The 16,412-nt window shown below is 43.6% G+C and overlaps 1 protein-coding gene across 2 annotated transcripts in view; it reads right to left on the reverse strand.

The window, feature by feature from the left end:
• Positions 1-16,412, reverse strand: part of SASH1 (SAM and SH3 domain containing 1) — a 347,031-nt gene that overhangs the window by 161,564 nt on the left and 169,055 nt on the right. For both annotated transcript variants that reach the window (XM_031667726.1, XM_031667725.1), the window contains exon 2: positions 1,833-1,961. In XM_031667726.1, coding sequence (XP_031523586.1) covers positions 1,833-1,961 — 129 coding nt within the window. The remainder of the gene's footprint in view (positions 1-1,832; positions 1,962-16,412) is intronic.

Raw genomic sequence — 16,412 nt, forward strand, 5'->3', positions numbered from 1 at the left:
GTTCTAAATTAGTTACTTAATTATTATTTGTGTGTGTGCTTACCCTAAGTAGACAAATAGGAGGTAGAAGGAGGATAAATAAGGATTCAATTGAATCAGCAGTTTTCAATTTTTTTTTTTTTTCTTTTTTTTTCCGAAACGGACTTTCACTCTTGTTGCCCAGGTTGGAGTGCAATGGCGCGATCTTGGCTCACCACAACCTCTGCCTCTCAGCAGGTTCAAGTGATTCTCCTGCCTCAGCCTGCTGAGTAGCTGGGATTAGAGGCATGTGCCACCACGCCTGACTAATTTTATATTTTTTAGTAGAGATTCTCCATGTTGGTCAGGCTGGTCTCCAACTCCCGACCTCAGGTGATCCACCAGCCTCAGCCTCCGAAAGTGCTGGGATCACAGGCGTGAGCCACCATGCCCAGCTTAGTTTTCAAACATTTTTTTAAAGGTTGAGGAACTCTGTTAGTTAAAACATATCCATGCAGCCCCCACTATCTGAGATGGCTCAAAAGGAACAGGTCTGGATGAGGAGATACAGAGGGTTGAACATTTTCTTCTGCTTCAACCCCATTTCTTGAGGAGGTCCTGAGGTTGGCATAATGAAACAAAACTATTTGAAAGGCACAGAACTAAAGTGAATCCAATAGTAAGATATTTAAACTGAGAAATGCAGAAGCTTTTATGATATTTTATAGCAAATATACAATTTTGAACTACTAGTATACATAAAAATTAAATATATAGCACCTACACTATTTAGTTACTGTTTATCACATACAAGGCCAAATGTGCCACTGACTATACACATAAAGGTTTTCACAGCCAAATTTATTTCAATGTACCTGAGTGAGAGGAGAACATAGCCATGAAAGATGGTGATGACAAGGAATTTCAAGGACAGGGAATATGAGCTACAATACAATGTTAAGTAATAAAAGAAGAAGTTTTTTTTAATATATAGATACAGCGTTGTTTCACTGATTTTATATATATTAAAAATATGATTTTATCTATATATAGTGTCTTTAGGCCGGGCATGGTGGCTCACGCCTGTAATCCCAGCACTTTGGGAGGGGGTTGGGAGTTCGAGACCAGCCTGACCAACAAGTAGAAACCCTGTGTCTACTAAAAACACAAAATTAGCCGGCCGTGGTGGTGCATGCCTGTAATCCCAGCTACTTGGGGGGCTGAGGCAGGAGAATCGCTTGAACCTGGGAGGCGGAAGTTGCGGTGAGCTGAGATCACACCATTGCTCTCCAGCCTGGGGGACAAAAACGAAACTCCATCTCAAAAAAAAAAAAAAAAAAAAGTGTCTTTAGCAGTGGACTAGTTTTGCTGATTTTTAAATGCCCACAAAAACATTGGAAGGATACCTACTAAAACATCAATGTGATTATTGCTAGGTGAGAGACTACAGGCAATTCATTGTTCCTTTAAATTTTATGTTGCTTTCCAAAAGAAAAGAAAAAAGGAATGAAAAGGGGGAAATAATTAGCCTAGACATCCTTTGGGCTTAGAGTCAATAAAAAATGTAGTATACACTGGTGAATAGTAAAAACATACTTTTTCCTTAAGTTAAAAAAATAAAAATAAAAATAAAAATCTATTCTTTTAATGAATGCAAAGGTTCGATCCTATTGCTCCAGCCAACACTCACTCAGTTTGATATCCGCAGCAGAACTGGGTCAGTCCTTTAGGGATCTGAACTTTTTACCCCATACTAGTGCAGTAGCCTACAGATTGATACCCCAGGAACAGCTAGCACTGGGAGAAGGACCAAGGAGAAGCCCAAATTGGAGCAGCTCTGCTCACAAAAATATATTCTCAGGATTCCCACTCACCACATCCAGGTCCTGGGAAACCCGCCGTTTCCGCAGCTCCTCCATCCTCTCGCACACGTCGGAGAAACAGGTGTTGTAATAATCTGCATACTGCTGCGCCAGGTCATCGATGTTTCCCAGCGAACCGTCCTGAAGGGGTAGAAAAACAAAGGCGGTCAGGTCAGTGCACCCGGGAAAAGCCCACAGCCATCAGACCTCCCTCTATGCAGAGTTTATAGTAATAAAGGCCGGTATTTAAGCGGGAAACATCAAGTGCCAGGTTGTTTCATGTACAGGATCTCCTACTCCTCAGGGCAGCCCTCTGACAGGGGCCTGTTTTTTCCTCACTTGTATTGATGGGTAAACAGGAGCTCAAAGAAGTTGAGCGACTGCCCACAAATCCCGGGACTAAGAAGCACAGAGGCCAGCTTTCCAACCTGGGACGGTCTGGTGCCAACATCAGGGTCTTCGACACCCATCTCTCTGCCTGCCTAGCAGGGCTAAGAGAGGAAACACCAGGGAAGCACCTTCAGCAAAGGCACTGTGTGAGGAAGAGGCTCCTAATGCCCAGTGTGGCCCCTGGCCTGCATCACCACCTCCTGGGAAGCTCATAAAAGAGACAACGTCAGGACCCCTCCCAGGGATTCCGATGGGAGCCTGAGAATTCAGGAACTGGCAGAGAATAGAATCTGAGACAGATCTCACTGCACCTCTCAGGAGACCCTCAGAAAAGTGGAAAATCTTTTTATTCATTAGTCATTAGTATTCATCAATATTCATTATTATGGTCATTAATATTCATATTATTCATTAGACTTATTATTCACTAGGCATTCCAAGTCCAGGTGCAGGAGTACACGTTACAAATTCACCTGCATAAATAAGTAAACATGTCACTTGTTTCTTCCCCAAGGCAAGTGCCACGTAATTGCTCTAGAGCTCATTCTGAGCTTCCCCCCAGCTCCACTGAGCCTTGTACTGGTTAAGTGGCCTTAGGTATGTCTCTTAACCTCCGAGGAACACTGAATAATCACAGCACCTACTTCAGTGAGAGGACTACTGGAGTAACATGTGTGAGGCGCTTAGACCTTAGCTGGCTCATGTAGTCCACCTGGCATGTAGTAAGTGCTAAAAATCTCTCACAGTGTAATACTCACTGCAAGATTTTGTTCCACACTATAGTCTTCCTTTAGAGCAATGGATTCCTAAATACACACCTGAATACACACAGGGAGGATGACAGAAATGCCTTGTACATTTGTAAGTTATGCCATTTCTTCTATCCATTCACTCATTCAGAAAGACCTCTCCTCCAGCTCTCTTTTTTTTTTTTTAACCTCCCAACATTCTGCTCTTTGGTTTAAATAAATGACTTTACCAAGACAACCAAGGAAAATACGACTTTTAGATCACCTAAAGCCACACACACATTTTCCATTTTACAGACTGCTAGCCAGCCCTTCAGTTATTTAATGTTGGTGCACTGCCCATAGCAACACACGCCTAACACTGCAAAGCAGGCTTAGATGCAAGCAGGGCTTGCGAGTTGGATTTCTCCCAAAGCCTTTCTGCTAAAGACCTACACCCTGGTCAGGAGGCCTGGGGCAGATCAAGGATCATCTCTACCCTACTTCTGCATTCACTGATTTTACAGAACCACGGGAGAGGAGAAACCGAAACAGGAAAAAATGACACTTTAGAAAGCTCCTTGCTTCCCCCCACCAATAACATGTTCTGCGTTTGAGCTGATGGCCTCAAAGTTCCTAGCACAGTGTGGAGACGAGAAGGACTCTTCCAAGGCCAGGAAGATCTTTGAATGTGTCTGGACAAAAGTCACTCCTTCACTACAATCAGTCTTGTCTGTCTGAGCCCACAGTCTGGACTGACACAGCAGGCAAGGTGGGAGACCCCCCACCCTTCAAAATGTCATCTACTGTCAAGTGTTCAGTAGAAAAACAGCAAAGGTCAAGACAGAATCTGCTGCTGCCCCTCTAAGGACACACACCGTGGCGCTCAGCTTCCTGGCCTCTGCTGTACTGCCTCCAGGAAAGGAAACTGCCTGAAAACAGAACCTGGGCCGGGCGCGGTGGCTCATGCCTGTAATCCCAGCACTTTGGGAGGCCAAGCCGGCGGGTAGATCACCTGAAGTCAGGAGTTCGAGACCAGCCTGGCCAACATGGTGAAATCCCATCTCTACTAAAAGTACAAAAATTAGCTGGGCATGGTGGCACACACCTGTAATCCCAGCTACTCGGGAGGCTGAAGCACAAGAATTGCCTGAGATCAGGAGGCAGTGGTTGCAGTGGGCTGAGATCCCACCACTGTACTTCAGCCTGGGTGACAGAGTGAGACTCCATCTCAAACACAAAACAAAAACCCAGAATCCGTCTTGGAAGAAGAGGGAGCCAGAACAGAATATCTTAAGATGAGGTTCCTGAAATACAGCATGATAAACTGATATTAGGATCCTGAGGATCCTCCGACTCATCACAACTCAACCACGCATGCCCCAGGATCACAACTCGACCATTTCCATCTACGGCCTTCTGATGGCCCAACTTTGCCCAACCTGCCACCCAAATGACCTTGCTAAAGATCAGATGGAATCTTCCCCACTGAGATCCTTTCATGCACCATCACCCATCCTACAATATAAACCCCAAATGTACCAGTCTTTCAGTAACCTTCATCTGCGGTCCCCACGCCCTCCATGCAGTAGGGGCCTGAGAGCACCCAGAGAGCAACAAGCAGTTCCTCCTGGAGGCTCGAAGCAGGCCTTCTCCCACGCATCCCCCATAACCCCATCAACACACACCCCGAAGAGGACTGAGGGAACTCCTGGAGGAAACTTTAAGAGAGAAGGAGGGCAGAAGAGCAGCTCCCATGGGGGTGTGGGTTCTGACCACCAGCTCCTGACAGCTGTGACTAGGAGAGCAAAGCGCCAGCCCCTGGGAGGGAAGGGCTCGATGCCACAGCTGCCTCAGCTATTCGAGCACCTGGGGCCAGGCGCCTGGCTCACGCCTGTAATGCCAGCACTCTGGAAGACCAAGGCAGGCAGAGACCAAAGAAGCAGCAAGTTCTGCAGCGGACACCAGCTGGGTGTTTTCCAGTTCAAATCTGACACTACCAAACTGGAGACAGCCTCATAACCCACAGGCTGAAGGCTCAGTCCTAGAAGACTGCTCTTCACTTCTGATGCCAGAAGCAAGCTCCAGGTTGTTTTCCCTGCTACAAATTGGGGTTCCCACGACCCCCTTTTGGGGCTCAATTAATTTGCTAGAGTGGCTAGGAAAACTTGGGCAAACACTATACTTACATTTACTGACTTATTTTAAAAGAATTCACAAAGGATACCAATGAATATCAGATGAAGAGATGCATAGGGCAGAGTACTGGGGAAGGGTGTTGGAGCTTCCCTGCCCCCGCCAGACCCTCCACCCTACACAAACCTCTACGTGTTCAGCTATCCAGAAGCTCCCAGAACCCAGTCTGTTGGGGTTTTTATGGAAGCTTCATTACGTAGGCATGATTGATTAAATCAAAGGCCACTGACTAGCAGCTCAACCTTCAGCCCCTCTCCCCTCCCCAGAGGTTGGGGCTAAAAGTCCCAACCCTCTAATCCAACCTGGGTCTTTGCTGTGACCAACCTCCATTCTGAAGCTACCTAGAGTGGCCAGCCATCAGTCAACTCATTAACATACAAAAAAATACACTTATCACTCTGGAGATTCCAAGGGTTTTAGGAGTTTGCCAGAAAACAAGATTAAGACCAAAAATATATTTCACAATATCATAAAACCAACAACAAGCCAACTCTTCACTTCAGTTCTGTTTTCCCTACGAGTGAAATTCTCTATCCCATTCCCAATCACTCAAAACTCCCCCAATAATCTGGGGACCTGAAAAATATATTTGTTGCTCCTGAGGAAAAGAGCAGCTGTTCAACTCAACTCAGGCCAAAGAAAGCCAGCATTTCACAACCTACGATATGCCGTAATAGCCACTCCTCACTCCAGATAATAATTAGAACAGGGTGGCACAGCTGCTTTTACATCTTCCCAAATTACTTTCCAGATGTGCAGTAAGTCCCCATAGTTACCACTTCCATCAGTCTTGATGATTTAAACGCCAAGAAAGGCAACAGAATAGAAGAATGCATATGTGTGTTTTTAAGAGTGGGTTTTGTCTGCCATCCCACAAAAAGAATCCTTTACATTCCAATCAATGAAACCAACCAACCACCCGATGATTTTCTTTACCCACTCAAAATTCAGGCTTTACAACATGAAATAATAAGGATAATCATCATTTCTATGTTATATGGGGGGGAGGAAACTCTGGGAGTGATGGATATGTTTATGATGTTGATAGTAGTGGCATATACTTATTCCCAAACTCATCGAGTTGTATACATTCAATATGCACAGCTTTTTACTTATCAATCATACCTCAATAAAGCAGTCTTTAAAAAACCATGCTTTTTCAGGACTGTCTGACAATGTTTGCATTATTTTTATTCAGCTTGTTCCTTGAGATAGTTACGGACCTACTCCATAAAAATATTTAATTTTACTAAAAATACTTGCAACATGAGTCTGCAGGAAATTTAAATAATGCAGCTGAGGTTTCCATAGGACCACATGCTGCATCTTTATGGAAACACAAAATCTATGTCTGAGTCAGCATCCCACCATACTAATGTCAAGCACTGATGTTGCAAAATAAACTTGTAACTATAATAAGACTTTAAATCATCTCTACACTTATTATAACATATATCATGATTAAAACACTGAAATGGATTCTTCAATAAGACTTTAAATCATCTCTACATTTATTATAATAAATATCATGATTAAAACACTGAAACGGATTCTTTTTTAAACCTTTTAAGGTGTTCAGAAGTTTCTGGTCTGGAGTTCATTGCTTGCCTCATCTGTTTCACTTCTTTCTTATTTTCTCTCTTTGGTTCTCTGGCATTAAGCTTAAGCAATATTAGTTCAAGTTTAGGTACATGGGAAAACTTTATTTCCTCAAAATAATTTTTTGAGAAAATTGTGAAATTTTGAGTCACATGATATTTTTATGAGAATTTTCCCACCCCTTTCTTTGAAAACAAGAAAAGAGATACATGCAGATTCAAGTTCTCTTTCCTTTTGTTATTACAGAACCTGGTCACAGCATCTGTCTGTATATATGACAATCCATTTCACTTGCGGCAGATTTAAATTAAATCTATGGAGTCATCACCCATGTCAGCTCAACGGACAACAAACTTCTATAACCTTCCCCCAAAGCCACAGAGCACCTTTGTCCCAAACACCCGTCTTTCATACAACCAACATAAAAAGACAGAGATAAGGGGCATTGTACCGAGCAGGGTGGACTGCTGTTGCAATTAAGGAGAAAAGACACAGAGCACTGTTCCCTCAACAATTGGTTTCACAGTATTTCTGAGATTTATCCCAATTCACTTCTGTCTCTGGAAAATGGAAAACCTAAAACTACTATGAAAACAAAAGGCATTTGTATCATTACTTTTGTTATTTCTGCTCTTCTTTCCCCAGATGTCACTTCCAGTTTAGAATAAGTTGACAGACTTGGGAGGGGAAAAAAACAAAAAGAAAAGAAAACCATTTGAAAACATCAGGAGACACAATGTGATCTGTTGCATGCAGATTGTATGCAAACGAATGTGTGATCCTCCTATTTTATGTATCTGTAAAGTTTTCCCCAAGGGAAAACTCTTGTGTGTTGCTCTAACTCCCCAAAGTTGACAGAAAGACACTGTTGCTGTTGACTCATTTATTGTTTCTTTACCTTTTCTGTCCTGAATAATAAGTACATATATATTTTATACAATATAAATTGTTATGTTTACATTGCTCCTTGTTTGAAGAGGGATGGATGGAGATATCTACATCCCCTCCAAGCTAAATCCACCAAAAAAAGAAATCACTGTGGTACAATGAAACCGAACTGATTTTTTGAATGACTTCTCAAGGTTTCCACTCTTAATTAGCTTGTTTAAAGATTTTAAGGCGATAAACACTTTTAGCAACCTTTCAGGTGAAATTGCGACAACCATAAAAATGCCTTTAATTCTGGTTTTCTTGTTCAGCCTCATTGAATCTGTGTAATGTTACTGTTCTCACCAGCTCTGTCATCACTTTCTGCCACATCGTCGTCGTTCTGGAGAAATTCATTGACTGTAATAACTGATCTCAAATACTTTTCTCTGAGGTATCATTCCCAGTGTTTCTACAGACGGGTTGAGCTGGAAGTATAGTTTGTCTCAGGAAAAAGTTTTAACATGTAACAACATATGCCAGAGGGACGTATTAGGTCATGCAAATGGCAAGTGACGCCCCCGGGGGCACACCCATAGGGCAGGTGGCTGGAGTGGGGCTCATTTCATACCTTCCATCCCCTCTCTCCAAAAACACCCAGAACCGCCAGTGCCCACGTCAAATCCTAGCTTTGGCATATATGGTCATGGTGATGCTATTGCACACAGGTGGGTCCCGGTTACCACAAATCCCCTCCTGAAGAATAAATGGCCTCCCAGAAGGCAGGATTGACAAACCCCCCTCAGAGCTCTCTCAGCACCTGCTTCTAGGTCTCCAAATGTCTAAGGAAAAAAATAGCAGGAAAAAAATTGGGGGGCCGGGCATGGTGGCTCATACCTGTAATCCTAGCACTTTGGGAGGCCAAGGTGGGTGGATCACCAGGGGTCGGGAATTCGAGACCAGCCTGACCAACATGGAGAAACCCCGTCTCTACTAAAAATACAAAATTAGCCAGGCATGGTAGCGCATGCCTGTAATCCCAGCTACTAGGGAGGCTGAGACAGGAGAATCGCTTCAACCTGTGAAGTGAGCTGAGATCACGCCGTTGCACTCCAGCCTGGGCAACAAGAGCGAAACTCAGTCTCAAAAAAAAAAAAAAAAAAATTGGGGCACAGAATCCCCCTCTATATATGAATATACATTACAGCTATGTACAGCTAGAAGCATTTATTAATATCAATTATATCTATGTATAGCTACAATTATTTATGTTAAAAATACACACCGGGCCGGGCACAGTGGCTCACGCTTGTAATCCCAGCACTTTGGGAGGCCAAGGCAGGCAGATCACCTGAGGTCAGGAGTTTGAGACCAGTCTGGTCAACATGGTAAAACCCTGTCTCAACCAAAAATACAAAAATTAGCCAGGCGTGGTGGCGGGCACTTGTAATCCCAGCTACTCAGGAGGCTGAGGATGGAGAATCACATGACCCCAGGAGGCGGAGGTTGCAGTGAGTCGAGATGGCACCACTGCACTCCAGCCTGGCTGACAGAGCGAGACTCCGTCTCAAAACAAAGCAAAACAAAAATGGGCATGTTAAATGATTTTAAAAAGGATAAATTAAAAGTGCCAAGTTCCTTCCTGTGCCCAAATGGATAAGCAACTGCAGTGTCATTCACCCTGCAGATCATGACCCATTAGGGGTTGCACGGGTCAAGGGTGGATCAGAGAAGCACAGCCGCTACGGGCAATGTGGGAACTGGTGAAGCAGCCGGTACTGCCTGCTGCCTCTGTGCCTAGTACTGACTTAGGGTCACTCTAGGTCAGTCAGACTGGCGGTTATGAAGGAAGCTGGATGTGAATGACAGCAAGGACAAAAGAGAGCCCATGACACCACTGGAGCCATGAAGACAACCAGAGTCCACTTGTGTTTCTCATCAACTCCAACCTTGACGCCATGGGTGACCCACAGAGAAGCTAACACTCTTCACAAGGGACCTGCACACATGGCCAAGGACACAGAAGGCAGGGATCTGGCGGGCTCTGGAGTTGTTGTGGGTTCAGATGCTGTCCCATGCCAGCAAGGTAAGCCAGCAGATCAGTGACACCATGTGGAAGCTGCCACAATGCCTGGCACCCTACACCAACCTTCAGAGTCTAAAAAATATGCTGCTGATTCACTTCCAGCTCCCAAATCTCACACAAGGTGTCTTTTGTGAAGGTCACTAACCTAGAACCATACCAGAAAGGGTGAACACAGTACAAGCCCCCACAGAGTATTTGGATAAATTTAAACATTTGAGACTTGCATTTGTTTAAAGGATATCACATAGCATATCAGAAGAGCACAGAAGAGGCTGGGCACAGTGGCTCACACCTGTAATTCCAGCACTTTGGGGAGGCCAAGGTGGGTGGATTACTTGAGGTCTGGAGTTTGAGACCAGCCTGGCCAACCAAAATGGTGAAACCTCATCTCTACTAAAACAATTACAAAACTTAGCTGGGCTTGGGGGTGCATGCCTGTAATCCCAGCTACTCAGGAGGCTGAGGCAAGAGAAACACTTGAACCCAGGAGGCAGAGACTGCGTGAGCCAAGATCATGCCATTGCACTCCAGCCTGGGCGACAGGGCAAGACTCCCTCTCAAAAAACAAAACCAAAAAAACCAACCCTGTCTCTACTGAAAATACAAAAATTAGCCAGGCATGGTGGCGGGTGCCTGTAATTCCATCTACTCCGGAAGATAAGGAAGGAGAATCGCTTGAACCTGGGAGGCGGAAGTTGCAGTGAGCTAAGCTCGTGCCACTGCACTCCAGCTTGGGTGACAGAGTGAGACTCTGCCTCAAAAAAGAAAAAAAAAAAAGCACAGAACAGAATGGAAAATGTTGAAGTACATCTCATGAAACTTTGTGTATATAGTATTGCATTTTATCACAGTGTAAAATACAATCCTTCCAGTGAATCTCTGACAAAAGTTTGAAAGTCACTGATGGAAGGTCAGGCACAGTAGCTCACACTTATAATCCCGGGACTTTGGGAGGCCGAGGCAGGTGGTTATAGCTTGAGGCCAGGAGTTCGAGACCAACCTGGGCAACACAGTGAAATCCCATCTCTACTAAAATTACAAAAATTGGCTGGCTGTGGTGGCACACACCTGTAATCCCAGCTACTCAGGAGGCTGAGGCAGGAGAATCACTTGAGCCCAGGAGGCAGAGGCTCCATTGAGCCGAGATCATGCCACTGCACTCCAGCCTGGGCAGCAGAGCAAGACTGTCTCAAAAAAAAAAAAAGTAAGAAAGTCACTGATGGAGTTCGCTTCCTAGATGACAGCCATGGGGGCCCACACTGTCTCTATTTTAGAACCCCACTGCCTGTGAGTTTCCCTGTCACTATCCACCCCTCCTTCTGAGCACACCCTTAAATGTAATTATTCCCCAAGGTCCTCTGCGTTTTTCTCTTCTTACACTCCCTGCTCCCTTGGGGAAATGTCATCTGTGGCAGGATGGAGTTAAAGCCGCTCTAACACTTTCCCTCTCCTCTACTTCCAACAGGCCCAGTGCAGACTGCTTGACCCTAGGATTCAGCAGACTTCAAACTGGTAGCAAAAATGTTATTACCAAAATCTTATGCATGAACTAGTCATCCCCAACTACCTACTGGGAAGAAATCTGAAAAGTTTAGTCTAAATATGAACAAACTCAGTTACCTGACGAGAAAAAGGAGCAGTTCTCATAAAACAGATGAACAAGAAGGCCTACTCCACATCCCTCATGCAAAGTATATGCCAGCACCTCTGCACAGCACATCGATTGTCACGTATGATGAAGAAACTGAGGAAAGCTGTAACATCCGCTTGTGTTTATGCTCTTCAATCATCAACAGTTTATAGGATATTTCATTAATTCAAATAATATTTACTAAACATTTACTATATTCCGAGTGTTATGCTAAATGTTAAGTATGCAATATAAAATAAAAAAACATGAATGTTTACTTCTACCGCACAGAAGAGCAAAGTGTGGCCATTAGTTTATTTTAATGCAGTCATATGGTTAAGTCATGAGAACTTGTTGAAGGGATTTACTAAGTTATGTGCTTAATATTAGATCTCTTTGGAATGAAAGGCTCTGAAAAAATCCAATCTGCTGGCTATCAGTGGCTCAAAAGAGTATTACACAAAAACCCTAAGAACTTGAAAATGCGGAGAAAAGAATGGGAACATTGATCATTGGTTCTTAAAAAGTACAAGCATAGATTCAGACTCAAAATGGACATTTGGATTTAGCAGATGGCAGTTTTAAACGGAACTCATTTTCCATTTTTAATCTGCCCTGAGCTTAATAGAATCACAGATTTGAAAAGCAGCAGAGCTAATTGGGTGGGAATGAAGTCACAATTTTAGACCACATTCACAGATCTTGATGAGTATGAATCACACTAAGTTTTCTCTGGCCGCCTTTTTGACACACAAACGTCAGGATGTGAACATTTTCAAGCATTTGACCAACAAGATCTGAATGTGATATGATCAGAATTTTAGAAATGAAAATATTGATCTCAGAACAATCTGAAATTTCTAGCAGTGTGGTTAAATGATGTACAATATTTGAGTCTTTGTGTTTTAGAGAAATGATAATCTGCCACAGCTTGACTAGAGAGTCTCACGGTGTGACTGTACTTGGTATGAGACTGAGCTTGACTCTGGCTGATTTCCTCACACAGCTCCTCGGTGCAACTGGTAAATGAGATGCAGGAGTCCAGACAACTTGATCAAAACTGACTGACAACAAGCATCATGCTGGTAACCATTTGCTTTTATACAACTAAAGTTGAAGCAACTGCTTCTTGGTGCTATTGCCAAAATTCTACATTTTTAAGAACTGACAGGTAACACCTAAAAAATACTCTTTGCTTGGCACCTATGTTCCGCATCTCACAAATGGCTGCACCAGATATCTAGGACTTGCTTTAAATCCTGGGCCTGGGAGGGGTGGTGAATGCAGATATAGATGGAACAAGATCAGTGGTGATGGAACATAGCAGCTCTTTAACATATGCTCCCTACTTGGTAAACATCTGAAATTTCCCATTGTAAGGAGTTTTTAATAGGTGGCTTATTTGTTCATGTGTTTGTTGTTACCAGGCAACTTTAGAGTTTATGAAAGCTGGGGCTGGATCTTATTCATTTTTATAACCTCAGTTTCTAACATTATTGCAACGCCCAACACTTAGCAGTTACCTAATGAATACTTATCAAATGAATGAACAGATGGATGGATGGATGGATGGATGGATGGATGGATGGATGGATGGACGGATGGCAGTAGAGTTGATCCTTCTCTTTCCTGAGAGTGCCATAAAATTCACTCAGTAACTAGGAATTGACAGACTGCCCACTAAACCAGCATTTTTATATATAATGGTGAGCTTCTAGTCACAATTCTTGTCCCTACTGACCTCACAACAGTAATACAGTCTAGTGAGACACTGATACATGAAATATATCATTAGAAACAATGGCAAACGAAGGTGTTAGGGAAGGGGGTAGGAAGATGTTCCAGACAGAGGGAATAACAAATGTAATTCCTCTGAATCCAGACAGACAGCCTAACCTGTTCCAACAGGTAAAGCTACCCTGGGTGACTAAAAGGTCAGAATGCAGAGGTGTGGCAGGACAGGGGACTGGAGAGACAGGAAGAAACCCAGGTTTGGTGATTCCTCATGAATTCAATAGCCATAGATATTTAAACAGGAATATAGAGGGCATGCAGTTTGCTTTACATAAAGTACAAAATTCGCTGTCATACACTTCAATGACAACCAAACCACAGAGATTTTGAAAACTGTGGCCCTGATTTCATTAACTTTGCATCCACACAGAAACCTCTCAACAGAACAGTCAGTTGGCACCTGTGAATTGATAGTGCCTTGTCTCACCAGCTAGAAAACCAAACTAACAAATGGGGATACAATCCAAGAAGCTCATCCAGCCCTTGGCCAGCTCTGCTTCATTATATTTTTGTCCAGCTGTGAATCTTAATGCTGCTGACACCAATAAAGTGAACCATTAGCATGGTGTCTGCCTCTGTGATCCTTGGCAGCAGACCCGGTCCCACCTCTGTCATGGAAGAGGCTGAACAGTGAAGACAAGATTTAAATGATTTAAATCCACTGGGATGTTATTCCTCTTTTCAGGTATGGCCACAGTCCAACAGGCAGAGAAAAGCTTCACAGAAAAAGGGTGGCCTACATGACAAAGAATCATCAACCAGGCACAGTGGCTCATGCTGATAATCACAGCACTTTAAGCAGGCGGATCACTTGAGCCCAGGAGTTTGAGACCAACCTGAGCATCATGGTCAAACCCCAGTTCTACCAAAAAATATATATAAAAATTAGCAGGGCATGATGGTACACGCCTGTGGCCCCAGCTACTCAGGAAGCTGAGGTTGGAAGTTCAATTAAGCCAGGGAGGCAGAGGCTGCAGTGAGCCACGATCGTGCCGCTGCACTCCAGCCTGGGCAACAGAGTGAGACTCTGTCTCAAAAAAAAAAAAAAATTGTGGCTGGGTTCGGTGGCTTATGCCTATAATCCCAGGACTTTGGGAGGCTGAGGCAGGTGGATCGCCTGCAGTCGGGAGTTTGAGACTAGCCTGGCCAACATGATGAAACCCCACCTCTACTAAAAATACAAAAAAAACGTCCTCACTCCTCCAACAGGAAGGTTAAAATTTCTCCTATTATTTGATGGGACCAAGTTATATCACATGAGTGGCACAGAATCCCAACCTATTATAAAGACCTGGAATTTCAATACAGGGAAGGGCCTTAAATATGGTCTCATTTGATAACTTCATTTCAAAGATGAATTAAGAGTAACCAAAGACCACAGGGTTTTGAGTGACTTGTCCCAGAAAACAGGAAACCAAGCCTCCTAAATCAAAGTACAGGGATTATTGATTTCTAATTATTTACATTTATTGCTGATAATTTTTAACATGTTGAGGGTCAAAGATCTTCCTGAATCCAAAGATGTTTCCCACACCAAAAGGAATAAAGGGAAAGTTCCTCGGTTCAATGGGCTTAATTACAGTCCCACAATCTTCTCATATCCTGACAGAAGAAAAGCAACTAAGATTTTGAAATAAAGATAGCCCATCTAGAAGGGCACTGAATACACAAGGAGCTTATCCAGAAAATCCTCAGCATTCTACTACCATCAAGGAGATCAGAAGGAAGGCCACCGCTTCCCTCCACAGGTTTGAGTTTCATCTTTTCTTTTTAAAAATAGGGTCTCACTCTGTCACCCAGGCTGGAATGCAGTGCTGCAACCACAGTTCACTATAACCTCAAATTCCTGGGCTCAAGTGATCCTCCCTCCTGAGGCAGCCTTCTGAGTAGCTGGGACTACAGGTCACGCCACCAGGCTCAGCTAATTTTTTGTATTTTTTGTAGAGATGGGAGTTTCACCATGTTGCCCAGGCTGGTCTTGAACTCCTGGGCTCAACATGATCCTCTTGCTTCGGCCTCCGAAAGTGCTAGGATTACAGGCACGAGGCACCGTACATGGCCTGGTTCAGGTGTTGTAAGAAAACAAATACAAGAGCAATGCTGCAGCCACGGAAAACATGCATATATTCATTCCCTTTGTCGTGATGAGCGCTTACAATAAGTTCCACCCAGAAGCTAAAGGAAAACCTGTTTGTTTCTATTTACTAGAAACTATTTTAGAGCCCTTCATTCATATGATACCAATTGGATAGTGGCTTTCCAAAGTCAAAAAGACACAGGAGGCACCATGGCTCACTCCTGCAATCCCAGAACTTTGGGAGGCCCAGGCAGGTGGATCACTTAAGGTCAGGAGTTCAAGACCAGTCTGGTCAACATGGTGAAACCCCATCTCAACTAAAAATACAAAACAATTAGCTAGGCATGGTGGCACACACCTGTAATCCTAGCTACTTGGGAGGCTGAGGTGGGAGGATTGCTCGAACCCAGGAGGCGGAGGTTGCAGTGAGGTTGGAGATAGCACCACTGCACTCCAGCCTGGGTGACAGAGTGAGACTGTCTCAAAACAAAAACAAAAACAAAATCAGAAAGAAACCAGTTTACTCCCACTGTCTGGAAAAATGCCACACGATCCCCAAACAACCCTTCCCAACACACATAACCCTCTCCAAGTACAGTGCATGAGTTAGCTTCTGGCATCTGCCCTTCCGATGGCTCCTTGATCTCCAGGCCAATCACACCACAGGGGTCAGTGCACTAAGGATGCCATTCAGGGACTCAGAGGCCAGCTTGTGAATGTCAGGTATAGTGGAACTCTGTTGGGTTCATCCTGTACCACACTCTGATCTGTAACATACAGGAAAAATCCAATTGAGAGAATGTCAGCCCTACAAAATAACTTTTCTTGTTCTGGCACATGTGTATTATCTGCACCCATATCTATGCATCTGCCCATCTATCCATGTATCTATAGAAAATACTATATATGACATGATGGCCATACTTTCATTTCCGTTTTGTGGGGGAGAAAAGTTCTTTCCTAACTACATCATTTCCCCTCAAGATGATCTCAATTTTCATCATAAAAGGATTTTACTTTTGCCAAGAAAATAATGTGAAAGTACTCTGAAAAAGGATCTGAAGCACATGAATCTGTTCTTATTCGCAGATTTAAAACATCTTGGAAGTTAATGAAATTGTCTTCCGTTAGGGATTTCCGTTAAGTAAGTAGATTTTAGCTGTTCTTGTCACCAAAAAAAAAAAAAAAAAATTAACTATGTGAGATAACAGGTGTGTTAACCTCT

Source organism: Papio anubis, chromosome 6, assembly GCF_008728515.1.
Source record: "Papio anubis isolate 15944 chromosome 6, Panubis1.0, whole genome shotgun sequence".
Taxonomy (NCBI): Eukaryota; Metazoa; Chordata; class Mammalia; order Primates; family Cercopithecidae; genus Papio; species Papio anubis.